The sequence below is a fragment of the Ranitomeya variabilis genome, chromosome 7, assembly GCF_051348905.1.
Source record: "Ranitomeya variabilis isolate aRanVar5 chromosome 7, aRanVar5.hap1, whole genome shotgun sequence".
NCBI lineage: Eukaryota > Metazoa > Chordata > Amphibia > Anura > Dendrobatidae > Ranitomeya > Ranitomeya variabilis.
The window spans coordinates 151,841,333-151,860,975 of NC_135238.1; the positions used below are offsets into that span (position 1 = coordinate 151,841,333).

At 42.1% G+C, this 19,643-nt stretch overlaps 1 protein-coding gene across 7 annotated transcripts in view; it reads left to right on the plus strand.

Moving 5' to 3' along the window:
• ICA1L (islet cell autoantigen 1 like) overlaps positions 1 to 19,643 on the plus strand; it is an 83,642-nt gene that overhangs the window by 29,781 nt on the left and 34,218 nt on the right. For 4 of the 7 annotated variants that reach the window (XM_077272069.1, XM_077272067.1, XM_077272070.1 and 1 more), the window contains 5 exons: positions 780 to 905; positions 1,799 to 1,897; positions 3,331 to 3,410; positions 7,537 to 7,586; positions 10,817 to 10,876. In XM_077272069.1, the coding sequence (XP_077128184.1) occupies positions 780 to 905; positions 1,799 to 1,897; positions 3,331 to 3,410; positions 7,537 to 7,586; positions 10,817 to 10,876 (415 nt within the window). The remainder of the gene's footprint in view (positions 1 to 779; positions 906 to 1,798; positions 1,898 to 3,330; positions 3,411 to 7,536; positions 7,587 to 10,816; positions 10,877 to 19,643) is intronic. The other 3 variants (XM_077272071.1, XM_077272073.1, XM_077272072.1) reach the window with 1 other exon arrangement.

Below are 19,643 nucleotides of genomic sequence, written 5' to 3' on the forward strand. Positions count from 1 at the left end.
CTATTCTGAAATGTAGACGTAGCATAAAAGACGTTTAAATTAATTGCAAAAAATTCATGTCTCAAATTTGCTACAGATATTGCTGTCCATCATACCTAAACAGTGGATACAAAGTACCCAAAACACACCACTCAAGGGAGGTATATCAAATAAAAAATTGGTAATTTTTATTCAAGTCAATACGTCTAATAGCAAACACATGAATTAAAAAGTAAAAACGTGAAACATGTATGAGGAAACAATCAAACAAGGAAAGTACTCAATTAAAAGAGAGTGGTGGAGTGGAATAATACCAGGCTATAGGGTAGCAAAGTCATGGAGTCCAAAAGAAAGACCTAGGGATGTCAGGCTGGTAGTGAAGTGCATGTAGTGCAGACCATAAAAGTCAGTAGAACAGCCATAGGAAAACCAGAAAGTATATAGAGTTTTTAAGGCTTACCCATAATATTGTGTAGAACGCCCGTCCACAATGCCACAGACACCCCGACGCGCGTTTCGTGGATGTGCTTTGTCAAGGGGAGTCTGAATATTGCTGTCCATGCTGCATTAGCCAGACTTTGCACAGTCATGGCCACTGAAATGACTGCCCTGGACTGTGAAAAGCGTAGGTTGACCATTGACCGCACGCAACCTCTATGTACATAGCGATGTTAGGTAGCTATGGTTGGACTGTCCTTAGAAATTTCACAACTAGTTGAGTGTACCTGTATAAATGAGATTGTCATGGGTCATCACAAAACTGAGAGATCTGAGCTCATGTCAATGTCCCTTTTCCCCAGGTTCAAATTCAAGTAAGAAATACTAAGAGCCACTTTGATAAGACAAAAATGGACGTATGCCAGAAAGTAGACCTTCTCGGAGCGAGCCGATGCAATTTGTTGTCACATTCACTTGCATCCTATCAGGTACGTCATGCAATACCTTGTAACATTTATTTTGATATTCTCTTCGATTTTCTTCTTTTTCTTTTTTTAATCCAGATCCAGTTTTTTTAATAAACTTTTTTCATTTTTTTAAATACACATTACTAAGAAAAGTATACTAGCATGAAGGTCAGTCATAGTATAATGGCAGCATAAAAATTACATTGGGATAATACAATCTTTCTCTTTCCTATAACTTCAGAACTTCAAATAAAATATTTCTCTTCTATTTCTATGCCTAGAGACTGGTAAAACTCCCTCCAGCCCCATATTTGATTGCTAATGTAAAGGACTATACAAGAAGGTTTAGACTAGTGTAGGCACTTTATGCCACCTTTCTGGCTTTAAGCGAATCTGTCACCAGGTTATTACCACCTAATCTGAGAGCAACATAACGTGGAGACAGAGACCCTGATTCCAGGAATATAGCATTTACTAGGCTAGTGTAGTTTTGATAAAATAATTGTTTTATTAGCTGGAGATTAACACTAGAGGACTAGTTAACCTGCTGCCAGGTTGTCCTCCATATTCTTGAGCTCTGTATAGCTCTGCTACCACCACTCATTGGCATCTTTCTGTCTATGCACAGTGTACACAGCATACTGCCAATCAGTGGTGTGGACGGGGTTACACACAGCTCAGCATTCAAAGCACTGCTAGATCTGCAGCAGAGAAATAATAACTGGAATTCCACATTGCTGGAATCAGGGTCTCTGCCCCTACACTATGCTTCTCTCAGATAGGGTAGCAAAAATCTGGTGAAAGATTCCCTTTAAAGGGGTTTAGGGGTTTTCCATATATCCGCTATTTGTGCCTATGCATGATTATTATTATGCGGCCATAGCTCATTATATAAATGACTTTGGTTTCTACAGACAACACTTCTGCACTTTTGGATGAAGACTGCACATCTAATGTCTGAAATTCAAGAAGAATTTCAAGAGATGCTTCCTTATACCCCAGCTTATCTGAAGGTTTATTATATTTTTTTTTTGTCTTAAACTGTATGTTAAATTTATATTCTTGCTTTTTAAAGCTAACAAATGTGTAGAGAATTGTTCAGAGATTTATGATCAATTTTCCTTAGCATTTATTGAGTCTAGCTAACATAAAAAATGAGTACCCTCTTTATTTATTTATTTTTTTTAAATGCATACCCTTCCGTAATGTATGGGTGTAATTAGTGCAGGAAATCTAGCATTGCAGGCAATGGCCCTGGTGGCCGCAGGGTTTATCACCTCCTAGGTTCCAGGGCTGTAGTAGAGCGGCTGTGAAATCACTAACAGCTTTTAGGAATGCCATGTGACACAAAGTAAACCTGATAAGTGTTAAACATATTGGGGCAGAATTGCTAAATCTGCCTAATGAAGACAGCAAAAATTTAGACTAGACAGTCTAAAAATGTTCAAAACTTGTCCCAGCAGCTCATGAGACTCTTTTTTTGTAACTTGTTTGCATTTGTTTTAACCAATACTTTATGCTAAAATTTTGGACATTGTCAGATTTGAAGACCTGCCCGTATTATCGAAGTATCACGCACCTTTCCGATATACCATGCCCACAATAAGTAAAAGTGATAAAAGTAGTGCAAGGCGTGTTTAAGAGGAAATTTAGCCAGAAATATGGCGCATTTATCTATAACTTTCTGCATTGACCGAGTGATTAACAAATCAGATGGTGAATAGGGAAGGCGCTATGTGACATTGATGCCATTTTCAGGGTTTGGATAAGTTTTCACGGGCCGTCCTGCGTGATCACTAACTAATGAGGGTCACCGGCGCCTCTGTCTTACACATCAGGAGCGGAGACGCCCCGGCTGATGTTGTGTTCACTGCAGTATCTATAGCGCTTGCTGCTTCCATCACTTCAGGCTGTGATTCCTCTACATGCACCAGAATGATAGCCGCGAACTAGACCGCCTCCTCAGTCCTCACCTACTGTCTAATCCCAGTTGTCAGTGCAGCGTCTTCTCCACAGCAGCTGTGCTTTATGAGATAAGAATTTATTTTAGGAGCAGATTATTTGTAATATTGTATATAGTATGGACAAAAAAAAAGTCAGCTCCCCCACCAAGAGATCCGAGGCTCGAGGCTTACAATGCAACATGGTAGAAATAGCAAGAAGGAAAAATCCTCTATAAAACTTGTCTTTATTACAAAAGTTTTGTAAAAAGTCATAACTCACAAGATACATTGAAAAAGCAAGTGCATTTCAGACAGACCCTTTACTTATTTAATGACTAAAGACTCCATCTGAAACGTGTTTGCTTTTTCACTTTTGCATTAAAGGCATGTTTTTATAGAGGATCCGGTTACTGAATTTTTCCTACTGTCTATTGTATAAAGTACCACTGTCTAGTGAGGGGGTATGGGCAGAGGTCTTAATTTGCTAATTTTTTTTATTGTAGACTCCCAAACAGAACTCTGGACAGGAGAATGTGGAAAATACGGAGAATTGTGAGGATGATCAGTTGGTAGATAATCACATGTGAGTAGAGACTAGCCGTGTGTAAAATGTACACTAATTGTATCACTAAGCTGGATTAACACATTTGATCTTGGATACACTCCTCATAAGCATTTGGAGATGTCTTTCTACTTACCGTATATACTCGAGTATAAGCCGACCCGAGTATAAGCCGACCCCCCTAATTTTGCCACAAAAAACTGGGAAAACGTAATGACTCGAGTATAAGCCTAGGGTGGAAAATTCAGCAGCTACCGGTAAATGTCAAAAGTAAAAATAGATACCAATAAAAGTAAAATTTATTGAGACATCAGTAGGTTAAGTGTTTTTGAATATCCATATTGAATCAGGAGCCCCATATAATGCTCCATAAAGTTTATGATGGCCCCATAAGATGATCCTTATTAAAATATGCCCCATATAAACCTGCATAAAGGTTAATAATGGCCTCATAAGATGCTCCATAGACACATTTGCCCAATATAATGCTGCACAAATGTTGATCATGGCCCCATAAGATGCTCCTTAAAGATATTTACCCCATATAGTGCTGCACAAACCTTGATTATGGCCCCATAAGATGCTCCATACAGACACTTGCCCCATATAATGCTCCACAAACGCTAATTATGGCCCGATAAGATGCTCCATAAAGATATTTGCACCATATAGTGCTGCACAAATGTTGATTATGGCCCCATAAGATGCTCCATACAGACACTTGCCCCTTTTGCTGTTGCTGCGATAAAAAAAATCACATACTCACCTCTCGTCGCTCAGGCCCCCGACACTTTCAATATTCACCTGACTTCGTTGCGGCGCCGCTCCATCTTCAGCATCTTCTGCACTGACGTTCAGGCAGAGGGCGTGCACTAACCATGTCACCGCGCCCTCTGACTTGAGCGTCACTGCAGAAGACGCTGAAGACAGAGCGGCGCCCGGAACGAGGAGAGGTGAATATCGCGCTGCGCTCCCCTCTCCGTTATACTCACCTGCTCCAGGCACTGTGCAGTCCCTGCTTCCCCGGCGCCGCAGCTTCCTGTATTGAGCGGTCACCTTTACCGCTCATTACAGTAATGAATATGCTGCTCCACCCCTATGGGAGGTGGAGCCGCATATTCATTACTGTAATGAGCGGTACCATGTGACCGCTCAGTACAGGAAGAAGCTGCGGCGCCGGGGAAGCAGGGACCTGCAGGGACCGCGCCTGGAGTAGGTGAGTATAATTAGACAGCCCTCGCTCCACCTCCCCTGCCGACCTCTGGGTATGACTCGAGTATAAGCCAAGAGGGGGACTTTCAACCCAAACAAAATGAGCTGAAAATCTCGGCTTATACTCGAGTCTATACGGTACTTTGGACAGCAGCCTTCTCCTTTCATGTGAATCTGATATTTACTGTTGAAGAAGACAAGGATTTAATATCGCATTTTTTTTCATACGCTTGAAAATAAGTGTTCTCTATGTCAATAAAAATGTGAACATTTGGCCAATCCACAGCTAGCTGTAGAGAATTGTCAGCCTGTTACAGTCTAGATGATTTGATAGAGCACATCCACTGCCCCAAAGACCAATAGTGATAGGGAAAATGTATGTGGAGCTTTATGTGTAGTGCAGTGGTCAGCAACCATTGGGACTCCAGCTATGGTGAATCTACAACTTCCAACATTTCTTGACAGCCACAAGCTGCTCTGACAACATATTCTTCTGTCAGGGCTTTTGGAGTTGTAGTTTTACAACAGCTGAAGAGCCACAGATTGTTGAACCATGATGTATTGCGGAGCTGTTAACTCAAGTTGAAAGAAAAAAAAGAACAACAAAATAATAATCTTAGATAACATACTGACCAAGCAGCGTATAGGCAGCATAAGGATCAAAAATTGTTTACAGGTAAAATGTAAATTATTTACAAAAATTACAATACATAGAACACATGAAAGGGATCCAAAAAGGTGCCTCAGACCACATCACGGGAGACAGTGAAACGTGCGTCGGGGTGCAGGAGAGGCAGTCACTTATTACTTTTATTGCTTACTGGTAGTACGTCTTTTTGTAGCCTGGTGTATATTTGTGACTTGCATACCGCATATGTCCTTTCTAGCCTGTGTCCTTATGCATATTCCTTCTATCACGGCTGACAGCATATTAGAGGATTTTCCTTGTGCAAACACCACTTGGTTTTTCAGACGTGTTGCATGGACCATTATACAGTATGTATTTTTTCAAACAGTCTCTGTGCATGGATTGCATCTCTCCTCCAGATATCAACTGAAACTTTAGGTCTCTAAAAAATATTTCTTTTGGATTTTCACTTGATTTGACACTTTATTCCTTTTGGTGAATCTGAGAGTGTGAACTTCCATGCATTTAGACAGTTATTATACTGCAGTCATTTTACCTGTTTAGCATCAGGATTTACATAAACTGACTCACAGGTCTTTTTGTAACAACCGTTCCTTGGTTGTTGCAATTTAGTTAAATTTTCATTGGACACTGCAGCGGTCTCCCCTGTGACGTTTTCTGAGGCACCTTTTTTTATCCCTTCCATGTGTTCTATGTATTTAAATTTTTGCAAATAATTAACATTTTACATTTTTACACATTTTTTTTTTAACTTTATTAAGCTTATACGCTGCTCGATCAGTGTGTTATCTCATGTTACAGAGTGCTGCCCTCCCTCCAATTGAGGTAAACAGTAGTATGCTTAGAAAATAATAATCTTGTCGTTTTGATACCTTTTAATGGATAACAAAAATAAAATAATTGTTACAACGCAAGCTTTCGAAACTTCTTAGGTCTCTTCATCAGGCATGATATAACAAAGTACCGAAAAAACACAAATATACACACTAAAAGAGCAGAGACCAGGCATAATAAATGGATATTTAAATAAACCGCAAACTGAGCTTAGAGAGTGAATCCCTAAATAGATTGGATTAGTGGGGTAAATGTTTTATTGTCCCAATATCCCTGGAAGATCAGAGACTGTGTCCTCACTGTCTCTGGAGGCAAAGGGGGAACATACAGGCAACTATTTGCAATGCGTTTCTCACCTATATGGTTCTTAGTCTGAGCCCAGACTAAAGACTATGTAGGTTAGAATCACTTTCTTGGAATAATAAAGTACAGTTTCTTCTTCGCCTCATTGGAGGACACAGGACCATGGGTGTTATGCTGCTGCCACCAGGAGGCTGACAGTAAAGTACAGTTTTATGGAAGAAATGGATGCCTTTCGCTTGAATTGCCTCTGCTATAAGAAATACATTCCTCTTGTTACGCTGGCCACTCGCACGCCTTTTAAGCGCTGTCCTTCCCACCATGTGTTTCGCGCTGCTCCACCCAGTACCTAACCATTGCTCTGAGTTGCCTTGTGCTGGTTGTGAGTCATAGGGGGCACAGCTGATCTCTGCAGGAATATGTATCTCCCCTGTCCTGCAGACATTTGTGTCCCCAGCCTGTCACCTACTAGCAAGTGATATATCGGGCGTCTGCACCCTGCATTCTTCATCCGAACATTGGTTCCTAGCCTGCCACTACCTTGTTTAATCATATCACTATATTTTGTCTGCTGTTATTATCCCGCCTGTTTACCTGCTTTGTTTGACTTCTCAATCCCGGACTCTGGCTTTATTCTGCTAGCCTCGACCTTGGGCCGTCTGACTATGTTTTTGTCTCACCCTCCTCCGGTCAGCTGCTGCAGTCTCGGGTACGGCCCTGGAGTAGTACCTGATATCTACCGTCAGCCCGGCCTAACCTCACCATCAGAGGCTCTAGTGAAGACCTGTCTGTAGAGCGCTCACTGTATAGTGAACAGTGACTAATCTCTCCCTGGACTGCCCCGATGACGGGAAGCAAGGAACTACAAGGACAATATAACTTTGCTTTCTCCCTGCTCCAGTAAGCTAGCAAGGCATAATGTAAATGCTATTTATCTGCAGATTACTACTGTGTCTGAAGGTAAATAGCCTTTCTGGGGGTGACAGGTTAAATGTGCTGTAAGTAACTTCTAGCTGTTCATTGCCTGTCATTAGTTGCATGGCTGACAGAAATGAAATGAGGGTTTGAGATGACCAAAGTACTGTCTGCTGGATATAGTCTTTTTTTAGATTATATGTAATTTTTTCCTTATTCCCTGTTTTTAACCCCTAGGCTGCTTACATTGCAAGGAGAAACACTAAACAACCCAGAAGCAATATCTGGTGAGTATTTCATAAACATTTTTTATTACAGAATTTCTTACAAATCTTTCTAATGCAGGCAGAAGGACTAATTAAGAGTCATTAATATTGTAAGAATTAGACTTTTAGGATGCATAGCATTTCAGTATAACATATAAACCAAATCTCTGAGCTACTGTTATAGTTACCAAGAGGTAAGAAAAGATCTATAACATAATGCTAAAATGTCAAACTGTGTTGAAAATAGATAGATAAAATAATAGTTAAAAACACTATATAAAACACAGAGTACCGCTAGGTGAGGGACGCTTTCAGATTCCTGAACACAAAACCATCTATACAGACCATATAGCAACACATTAAAGAGAAGGGAGGATAATATAATGCTAGTGCATATGAAGAGAGCATTCCCGTCTAAAGTCTTAGCTAGCCAATGTTTTAATACAAGGATATTATCCCCAACAGTCTTATTATATCTATCAGAAATATTAAACTCCAAGTCAATAGTGTAGATAACCTTTCATAGGGAAATCATTGCTGACAGAGATATGACGGGCTGTGTGTCCCTCCACCACAACCCACTTTTCGCCTCACTTGCTTCTTCCAGTGGCATATCTAAGTGGGGATATTGGCCTAGTTATAAGGCCCAAAATCCAATTAGAAAAGGACACCCCATATTTTTGTTACTCAATAGGAAAACCTCACATGTGTGAAGTGAACCGTAAGCCTAGAACTGTTGGGGTTTATATTCTTGTATTAAGACGCTGGCTAGCTATGACTATAAGGGAAGGCTATATTTATATGCCCGGGCATTATATTACGATCCCTTCTCTTTAATGCTTTTCTGTGTGGTCTGTATAGATGATTTTGTGTTTAGGAATCTGTAAATGTCACTCGACATAGAGGTACCCTGTGTTTTATATAGTGTTTTTATCAATTCTATATCTCTTTCCAATTAACTTTAACATTCTGTCATAGATGTCTTGTTATCTCTTTGTAACTAGAACGGTAGCTCGGAGAGATTTGGTTTATAAGAAGGACTAATTAGGTAGTTTCTCATTGAACTATATAACGGTTAAAGAAAGGTATGGATTTATGTAAATTAATTTGTGTATATTATGAGCTGCATCTGTAATGTTTTATGTACAGCGCTGTACAAAAGTTTTAGGCTGATGTCAAAAAAATGCATCGAAGTATTATTTCTTACAAAATAGAAGTGTTAATAGTTTATTGTTACCAATTAACAAAATGCAAAGTGAATATAGAACAGAGACCTCTAAATCACATTAATACTTGGCGTGTCCCCCTTTATCTTGACAACAGTATCAATTCTTCTAGACACACTTCCAAAAAAATCAGGAATTTTGTAGGATTAGTTAACTGAGTAACTAATTATTGCACCCAAGTGATTAGCATTTTCATATGTAGTTTGAAACACATTCATTAAAGCAGAAGCAGCTATGTAGGAGGCTTAAAACTGGGTGGGGAACAGCCAAAATCTGCCACAAAAGTGAGGCTTTGGAATACAGGTTCATGTCACAGGCCATACACAATGGCAAGTCTGAGCACAGCACAAGGTAGTTGTACCGCATCAGCAATGTCTCTCCCAGGCAAAGCAGAGTGGGGTTTTAAGATGTGCTGTTCAGGCTCTTGTGAAGGAAATGGGCAAAGTTGAGGACCACGTAGTGTTTGACTAAGGAAACTTAGTGCAGCAGATGAAAGACACAGCACACTTCAAAATTGGATACTGTCCAGCTGTGGCATCAGCTCAGAAGTGGCAGCAATCATTGGGATCAAGCTGCACCCATCTACTGTTCAGAAAAGTCTGTCTAGAAGTGGACATTATTGAGGAATTGCAGCCAAAAGCCATACTTCGGACAAACCACTTAACTGTGCACAAAAACATTGTAACTGGGTTGCAGAAAAATGTCAGCAGATGCTCTGCACTCATGAGTCAAAATGTGATATATTCAGTTGTATCAGGAGGCAGTTTGTTCGCAGAAGGACTGGAGAGCAATACAATAATGTGTGTCTGCAGGCGACATTGAGACTGGGTGGTGGAGGTTTGGGGGATTTTGTGAGGAGTGTCCTCCATGCTGAGAAATGCAGGCAGATACGTATTCATCATTCAATACTGTCAGGGAGGCATCTGATTGGCTCCAAATTTGTTATGCAGTAGGACAATGACAACAAACATACAGCCAAAGTCATTAATCACTATCTTCAGTGTAAAGAAGAAGAAGTTGTCCTGGAAGTGATGATATGGCCCCCACATAGCCCAGATCACAGCTTCATTGGATCTGTCTAGGATTGCATGACTCAACATAAGCATTTGCACAAGCCTACATCCACAGATGATCTGTGGGTTAGTACTCCCAAGATTGTAATAATATTAGTTTCACTTATATAGTGACAACATATTATGCTGCGCTTTACAACCTTCCTGCCGAAGTTCCTTCAAGAACTATGTGCAAGTGTATCTAGAAGAATTGATGCTGTTTTCAAGGCAAAGTGCGGTCAAGGCCAAATAATGATTTGATTTAGATTTTTCTTTTGTTCATTCATTTTACATTTTGTTAATTGATAAAAATAAGCTATTAAAGGTAACCTGACAGCTGATATATGCTGCCCTATCTACAGGTAGCATGTATCAGACATTGGCTGCAGGATTTCAGCCAGCTATGTTTGGTTTTGAAACACTGCTGCGTTTCAGAGAAAAATATATCTTAAAAGCCATCCAGAACCCAGCTGCACTGGATAGTGGTTCTCCCCGCCCGCTCTCCTCGAGTGATAGGTCTCCCTCTGTGGGTGTATAAGTGGAGACCTGTTGGTCACTGGCAGTGGGCAAGAAGATGCCACCGGCGACCCACCTGTCCAATGGCATTTAAAGTATGTTATTCTCTGAAACCCTCCATTTGAGTCAAACACACGTGTCTGAAATCATTCAGCCAGTGTCTGATACATTCTGCTGTCAGGTTCACTTTAACACTTCCATTTTGTAAAGCATTCTTACTGTGCATCTTTTTTTCCTCACCTGCCTAAAACTTTTGCACACTTCTCCACTTGTTGCAGTGATTCCACATGATTCCGGTGATGTGTGAATCCTAAACATTGTATAAAACAATTGGTTCCACCTATAGAATTACAGAAAGAAGGACACAAATACTAGCTGGTGATATAATATTGTATTGGACAGCACTGTATCATGGCTTAGCTTCTCACTGTACTATCCCCTAATAAATGTGCTACAGATAATGGGAATAGCAACCTATGTAACTTGGAGGATCCAGAAAAGAACAATACTCCGAAGGGTAAGTATATTCCTCAGCTGTTGGTAATACTGTACGACTATAGATATATTGTATTGTCTACGGACTATAGCAGCAAGTCCAAATGAGATGAGGAAGAAAACGTGGGTTTTTACATCTTTATTTACTAACTCCACATTTATTTAGTTAAAGGGAACCTGTCAACCCCCCCCCCCCCCCCCCCCCCGGCGTTTTTAACTAAAAGAGCCACCTTGTGCAGCACTAATGCTGCATTCTGACAAGGTGGCTCTTTTATTTGGGGTCCCTTCCAACGCTGAAATATTCGTTTTTATAATTTGCCCCTCATACCTGTAGTCTGTCATAATGGTGGACCAAAATCGATCATGCCACTGCCCATATTGACACATACAATGGACATTGTTGCTTAGTAACAATAATAGTCTTTATCCAGCGACAAGGTTTTAAGCAACTAAAATATCCTTTTTTTTTTTGTGATTTCGAAGGCTACGCAATGTAAAAGGACCTGAGATCTGCACTTCCAATATACATATGTAGCATTTGTGCTCCCTGAAGATATATTGTGTGCTCATCTATTCCAACCAGCTGTAGACTGTATCATTTCTACCAGACATTTGTTATTTTGCTCTTTGAAACTGCAAATTTACTAATTTTGCTGGGATCCCGTTTAGACTCCTCTCACGCAACGAAACCAGATCTCACACTTTGCACTGACGAGGGGCAGTACCCTGAAACACGGTGTCTGCAAATTGAGATTTTGGTTTTGGCTTTTATCCTAAGTCATGTGACAAGGCTCATTAAAGGGCACTGACCTTTAGGATTTATACTACCTATAGGTGACACTTGAGTTCTAGTCCTCTTCTTCTCTGAAGAGACAATTTGCACTAATTTTGCCGAGAACCCCAAATTCATCTTTGTCTAACAATCCCTGTGTTATCACAGTTTGTAACTAATTCAAGCATTTTTAATTCAGTTAAATGAGGCTCCAGACAGGGAAATGTAAAACCAGCCACTGTAACCAAAGACTAGACTGGCCTTATTGCTTTAGCAAGAATTTTTTTTATTACAGCTAATTGCATTGTCTCTGAAGTTTCTTTCATAAATAAGTATAAGAAAGATACAGATGACGACATTGGGCATTGAAACGAGCAGAATTGAGGGAGTGAGACAAAATACTGCAGAGGTTCTAAGGAGGGAATAGCGTAATTCTATATATATGGTAGAAATGTAACTGCAGGGCATTGCTGATTTGCTCACAGTGCGGAATCACAGTAACAACATACCTACAGTGATCGACTTCTTAGGATGTGGATCTCCGTATGTATATAAATTTAACCTTATATTGTATAAAGAAATAAATGGGGTTTTTATGAGTTTTGATAGCTTCGTTCACTTGCTGTCATGATTCCCAATGGCAGGGAAACATCAAAACACAAAGATAACGGACGAGCTCTGGGTGATGGAATCTCGAGCTGACCGTGAGCTAAATCTACCACACAACTAATAGTAGCCAGGGAGCATACCTGATTAACCCTAGATGCCACGCGCCAGCCGGAGGACTAACTACCCCTGGTAGAGGAAGGAACAGACCTGGCTTACCTCTAGGGAAATACCCCAAAAGAAGATAGCAGCCCCCCACATGTAATGACGGTGAGTTTAGAGGAAAAGACATACACAGTATGAAGGTAGATTAAGCAAAGAGAGGTCCACTTACTAGATAGCAGAAGGATACAAGAGAGGACTTCACGGTCAACTGAAAACCCTATCAAAAAACCATCCTGAAATTACTTTAAGACTCCTGTGTCAACTCGTGACACAGGAGTGGCAATTTCAGCCCACAAGAGCTTCCAGCTACAGAGAATAACAAAACTGCAAACTGGACAAAAGATACAAAACAAAAGGACAAAGTCCACTTAGCTGATCAGCAGACTAGTAGCAGGAACATGCAACCGAAGGCTCTGGTTACAATGATGACCGGCAAGGAAATGACTGGAGAGCAAGGCTAAATAGGAAACTCCCAAACACTGATGGGAGCAGGTGAACTGAGACAGCAAAGACACACAAGTCACCAGTACCACCAGCAACCACCATGGGAGCCCAAAAGCGGATTCACAACAGTACCCCCCCCTTAAGGAGGGGGCACCGAACCCTCACGAGAACCACCAGGACGATCTGGATGAGCCCTATGAAAGGCACGAACCAAATCCGAGGCATGAACATCAGAGGCAGTTACCCAAGAATTATCTTCTTGACCATAGCCCTTCCATTTAACCAGATACTGAAGTCTCCGTCTGGAAATACGGGAGTCCAGGATCTTCTCCACAACGTACTCCAATTCACCCCCTACCAGCACAGGAGCAGGAGGTTCAGTAGAAGGAACCACCGGTACCTCATACCTCCGCAACAACGACCGATGGAATACATTATGGATAGCGAAAGATGCCGGGAGGTCCAAACGAAAGGACACAGGGTTAAGAATCTCCAAAATCCTATAAGGACCGATGAACCGGGGCTTAAACTTAGGATAAGAAACCCTCATAGGGACAAAACGGGAAGACAACCACACCAAGTCCCTAACACGAAGGCGAGGACCAACACGACGCCGGCGGTTAGCAAACTGCTGAGTCCTCTCCTGGGACAACTTCAAATTGTCCACCACTTGTCCCCAAATCCGATGCAACCGATCCACCACAGCATCAACTCCCGGACAATCCGAAGATTCCACCTGACCAGATGAAAAACGAGGGTGAAACCCTGAATTGCAAAAGAAAGGGGAAACCAAAGTGGCAGAACTAGCCCGATTATTAAGAGCAAACTCTGCCAACGGCAAAAAGGCAACCCAGTCATCCTGATCCGCAGACACAAAACACCTCAAATAAGTCTCCAAAGTTTGATTAGCTCGCTCCGTCTGGCCATTAGTCTGAGGATGGAATGCAGACGAAAAAGACAAATCAATTCCCAACCTGGAACAGAATGTCCGCCAAAATCTAGACACGAACTGGGTTCCCCTGTCAGAAACGATGTTTTCCGGAATCCCATGCAGGCGAACCACATTTTGAAAAAACAGAGGGACCAATTCAGATGAGGAAGGCAACTTAGGCAATGGCACCAAATGGACCATTTTAGAAAAACGGTCACACACCACCCAGATGACAGACATCTTCTGAGAAACAGGGAGATCAGAAATAAAGTCCATAGAGATGTGCGTCCAAGGCCTCTTCGGAATAGGCAAGGGCAACAATAACCCACTAGCCCTAGAACAACAAGGCTTGGCCCGAGCACAAACATCACAAGACTGCACAAAAACACGCACATCTCGAGACAGGGAAGGCCACCAGAAGGACCTAGCCACCAAATCTCTAGTACCAAAAATCCCAGGATGACCTGCCAGAGTAGAAGAATGAACTTCCGAGATGACTCTACTGGTCCAATCATCAGGAACAAACAGTCTACCAGGTGGACAATGATCAGGTCTATCTGCCTGAAATTCTTGCAAAGCACGTCGCAAGTCTGGGGAGACAGCAGACAAAACCACCCCATCCTTAAGGATACCAGCAGGTTCAGAATCCCCAGGAGAGTCAGGCTCAAAACTCCTAGAAAGAGCATCTGCCTTCACATTTTTAGAACCCGGTAAGTATGAGACCACAAAATTAAACCGAGAAAAAAACAACGACCAGCGTGCCTGTCTAGGATTCAGGCGCCTGGCAGACTCCAGATAAATCAGATTCTTGTGATCAGTCAAAACCACCACCTGATGTCTGGCACCCTCAAGCCAATGACGCCACTCCTCAAACGCCCACTTCATGGCCAAAAGCTCCCGATTACCAACATCATAGTTTCGCTCGGCGGCCGAAAATTTACGAGAAAAGAACGCACAAGGTCTCATCACTGAGCAATCGGAACTTTTCTGCGTCAAAACCGCCCCTGCTCCGATCTCGGAAGCATCGACCTCAACCTGAAAGGGAAGAGAAACATCAGGCTGGCGCAACACAGGAGCAGACGAAAAGCGGCGCTTAAGCTCCCGAAAGGCCTCCACAGCAGCAGGGGACCAATCGGCAACATCAGCACCCTTTCTAGTCAAATCAGTCAAAGGTTTAGCAACGCCAGAAAACCCAGCTATAAATCGACGATAGAAATTAGCAAAGCCCAAGAATTTCTGAAGACCCTTAAGAGAAGCAGGCTGCGTCCAGTCACAAATAGCCCGAACCTTAACAGGGTCCATCTCAACAGAAGAAGGGGAAAAAATGTACCCCAAAAAAGAAATCTTTTGAACCCCAAAAACACACTTTGAACCCTTTACACACAAAGAACTAGTCCGCAAAACCTGAAAAACCCTCCTGACCTGTTGAACATGAGACTCCCAGTCATCAGAAAAAATCAAAATATCGTCCAAATACACAATCATAAATTTATCCAAATATTCACGGAAAATATCATGCATAAAGGACTGAAAGACCGAAGGTGCATTTGAAAGGCCGAAAGGCATTACTAAATACTCAAAATGGCCCTCAGGCGTATTAAATGCGGTTTTCCACTCATCCCCCTGCTTAATTCGCACCAAATTATACGCCCCACGAAGATCAATCTTAGAGAACCACTTAGCCCCTCTTATGCGAGCAAACAAATCAGTCAACAAAGGCAACGGATACTGATATTTGACTGTAATTTTATTCAGGAGTCGATAATCAATACAAGGCCTCAGAGAGCCATCCTTCTTAGACACAAAGAAAAAACCAGCTCCTAAAGGAGATGAAGAAGGACGAATATGTCCCTTTTCCAGGGACTCCTTAATATACTCTCGCATAGCAGCATGTTCAGGCACAGATAAATTAAACAAACGACCCTTTGGAAATTTACTGCCAGGAATCAGATCTATGGCGCAATCACAATCTCTGTGGGGAGGGAGAGAACCAATCTTAGGCTCTTCAAAAACATCACGATAATCAGACAAAAATGCTGGAATCTCAGAGGGAGTAGATGACGAAATGGAAACCAAAGGTACATCCCCATGAGCCCCCCGACATCCCCAGCTTATCACAGACATTGTTTTCCAGTCAAGGACTGGGTTATGAGATTGTAACCATGGTAATCCAAGCACTAAAACATCATGCAAATTGTACAACACAAGGAAGCGAATCACCTCCTGATGGTCTGGAGTCATACGCATAGTCACTTGCGTCCAGAATTGTGGTTTATTACTAGCCAAAGGGGTAGAATCAATACCCTTCAGAGGTATAGGGACTTCCAGTGGCTCTAAATCAAACCCACAGCGCCTGGCAAAGGACCAATCCATAAGACTCAGGGCGGCGCCAGAGTCCACATAGGCATCCACAATAATAACTGATAATGAACAAATCAAGGTTACAGACAGAATAAATTTAGACTGTAAAGTGCAAATAGACTTGTCAGCCTTCTTTGTGCGTTTAGAGCATGCTGATATAACATGAGCAGAATCACCACAATAGAAACATAACCCATTTTTACGCCTGTAATTCTGCCGCTCGCTTCTGGACAGAGTTCTGTCACATTGCATATTCTCTGGCGACTTTTCAGAAGATACCGCCAAATGGTGCACAGGCTTGCGCTCCCGCAAACGCCGATCAATCTGAATAGCCATTGTCATGGACTCATTCAGACCTGTAGGCGCAGGGAACCCGACCATAACAGCCTTAACGGCATCAGAGAGGCCCTCTCTGAAATTTGCCGCTAGGGCGCACTCATTCCACTGAGTAAGCACAGACCATTTACGAAATTTTTGGCAGTATATCTCAGCTTCATCTTGCCCTTGAGATAGGGCTATCAAAGCTTTTTCAGCTTGAATCTCCAAATTAGGTTCCTCATAAAGCAAGCCTAAAGCCAGAAAAAAGGCATCCACATTGAGCAACGCAGGATCCCCTGGTGTCAATGAAAATGCCCAGTTTTGAGGGTCACCTCGCAGCAAAGAAATCACAATCTTAACCTGCTGGACAGGATCTCCAGAGGAGTGAGGTCTGAGAGAAAGGAATAATTTACAATTATATTTGAAATTCAGAAACCGAGATCTATCTCCGGAAAACACCTCTGGTGTAGGAATCTTAGGTTCAGACATCGGAGTATGTATAACAAATTCTTGTAAATTTTGAACCTTAGTAGCAAGATTATTTAAACCTGCAGCCAAGCTCTGAGGATCCATCTTTAAACAGGTGAGATCAGAGCCATTCAGGGATTAGAAGGAGAGAAAGGCAAAGGCTGTAATTAGAGCTGAAATACAACTGATCCAACTATGGAGCAAACATAGGAAAAAAAAAAAAAAAAAACTCTACAGACTTCTTTTTCTCTCCTTTCTTCTGCCAGTAACTTTAACACGGGCCGGTCATACTGTCATGATTCCCAATGGCAGGGAAACATCAAAACACAAAGATAACGGACGAGCTCTGGGTGATGGAATCTCGAGCTGACCGTGAGCTAAATCTACCACACAACTAATAGTAGCCAGGGAGCATACCTGATTAACCCTAGATGCCACGCGCCAGCCGGAGGACTAACTACCCCTGGTAGAGGAAGGAACAGACCTGGCTTACCTCTAGGGAAATACCCCAAAAGAAGATAGCAGCCCCCCACATGTAATGACGGTGAGTTTAGAGGAAAAGACATACACAGTATGAAGGTAGATTAAGCAAAGAGAGGTCCACTTACTAGATAGCAGAAGGATACAAAAGAGGACTTCACGGTCAACTGAAAACCCTATCAAAAAACCATCCTGAAATTACTTTAAGACTCCTGTGTCAACTCATGACACAGGAGTGGCAATTTCAGCCCACAAGAGCTTCCAGCTACAGAGAATAATAAAACTGCAAACTGGACAAAAGATACAAAACAAAAGGACAAAGTCCACTTAGCTGATCAGCAGACTAGTAGCAGGAACATGCAACCGAAGGCTCTGGTTACAATGATGACCGGCAAGGAAATGACTGGAGAGCAAGGCTAAATAGGAAACTCCCAAACACTGATGGGAGCAGGTGAACTGAGACAGCAAAGACACACAAGTCACCAGTACCACCAGCAACCACCAGGGGAGCCCAAAAGCGGATTCACAACACTTGCAGTCTTCACACACTAGACTTGAATTGCTGCAGTACTTTACTTTCTCCCTGCTGAGATAGATGGAGCTAAACACTGTAACTTTAAAAAAAATTTCAATTCCAAGTTTTATTGGTTTTATTAAGAAACATAGAAAAGAACATAAAAAATGAACTGTGCATTGGCAATTGTGGAGGCAACTAGTCAAAAAAGAACCTTATCTCCAACAATGTGATGATGACTGGTATTAGAATTAAACAGCCTGTGATGAGAAAATAACAAATAATTGAACACTAACTACAGGAATATATCAAAGAGGGAAAGAGAAACCATAAGAGAAGAATAGGTTACAAAGGAAGGGAGACGGACAAACAAAAAAACAGAAGCATGTAGAGAGTAAAAGAGAGGAGAGGATCAAGAGGCAGTCTGGAAAGCATGAAACTATTAGAAAGCTGAGGTGCAGCCATCTTAAAATTGAATGGTTTTATCTTAAGATGGACCTATAAAGAGGAGATGATAAGAAAGTATCTCAGTGGAAGCATTTATTGTCATTTTTGACCTTTTTCTCCTGTGTTTGAGTAATCAGCATTTCCATTTGCTGGGAATTTCTTCAAACCATTCTTCTAAGGATGGGGGAGTGTGGTAATTTTCAATGACATGGGATGACTGATTTTGCAGCTTGGAGCAGATGTTGCACGAGGGATTTTTTTAAAGCTATGTCCAGAGATCAAGACCAATAAATATAAGTCAGTGTGCCTTCAGACGCCTCACAACACCTGCACAGATCCCAGGGAACCCCACGCAGAACCTCGCGAACAATACCACCTGAAAATTATTTTATGATTTGTTTTCTGAGTTTTAGTTGCAGTCAAGGATTTATGGGAGAGATGGGCACATTTGTCCCTTTGTACTTCTGAGAATTTTTTGGTAGTTCATCTCCCAGGATCTTCAAGATTGGGGAAGGAAATCCAGATCAGTTGGAGTTTGTATAGGATTATGCTGGCGTGATCAGGGGATCGATTGGGAACTGCACATCTTTTCGAAAGAGGACATGCTAAACTGGGTCTGTTGGCTATTGAATGATAAAAATACTGAAGTTGAACATATGAGCGGTTTTAATGTATTGTGAGGGTTTGTCCGCACAAAATGGCATAGAGAGGCAGGAGAGTTCTGTGTGGGGCAGCCATGTTCCAGCGAAGTGGTGCTTTTTTGGAGCTGGCATTAGCTTTACAGTATCCTTCCATAGACTGCGGCCAGATGGTATCACTGCCCCCGCCGTCGTACAAATTGTACATGATGATGAAGTTAGAGATCAGCTGCAGCCCGGACTTCCTCTTCATGTTTAATTCATACAAAGACACGGACAGTGACGCCAGCGCTGATTGGGCACCAGGGTCACATGTCACAGCACTGCACGAGAGCCCCATGGAGAACGAGTGCCGACTCAGTGGGAACAGCAGCGGCACATGAGATGACTATAAGCTTTTTTATTTTATTGGGCCAAGCGTAGTGTATGAGAACCCTACTGTCCTAGTAGTAGACAAGCCCTTTAACTCTGGCTGAGGTGGATCTGTGTTGTGGATTCTGTTGGTGGGCTCCCTCTGGTGGTTACTGCTGGTACTGGGTGACTTTGGTGGGTTGCGGCCTTTGGTTTCCACCTGTCCATCAGAGGCTGGGTGTTTCCTATTTTACCTGGCCTTTCTGTCATTTCCCTTGCCGGCTATCAATGTGT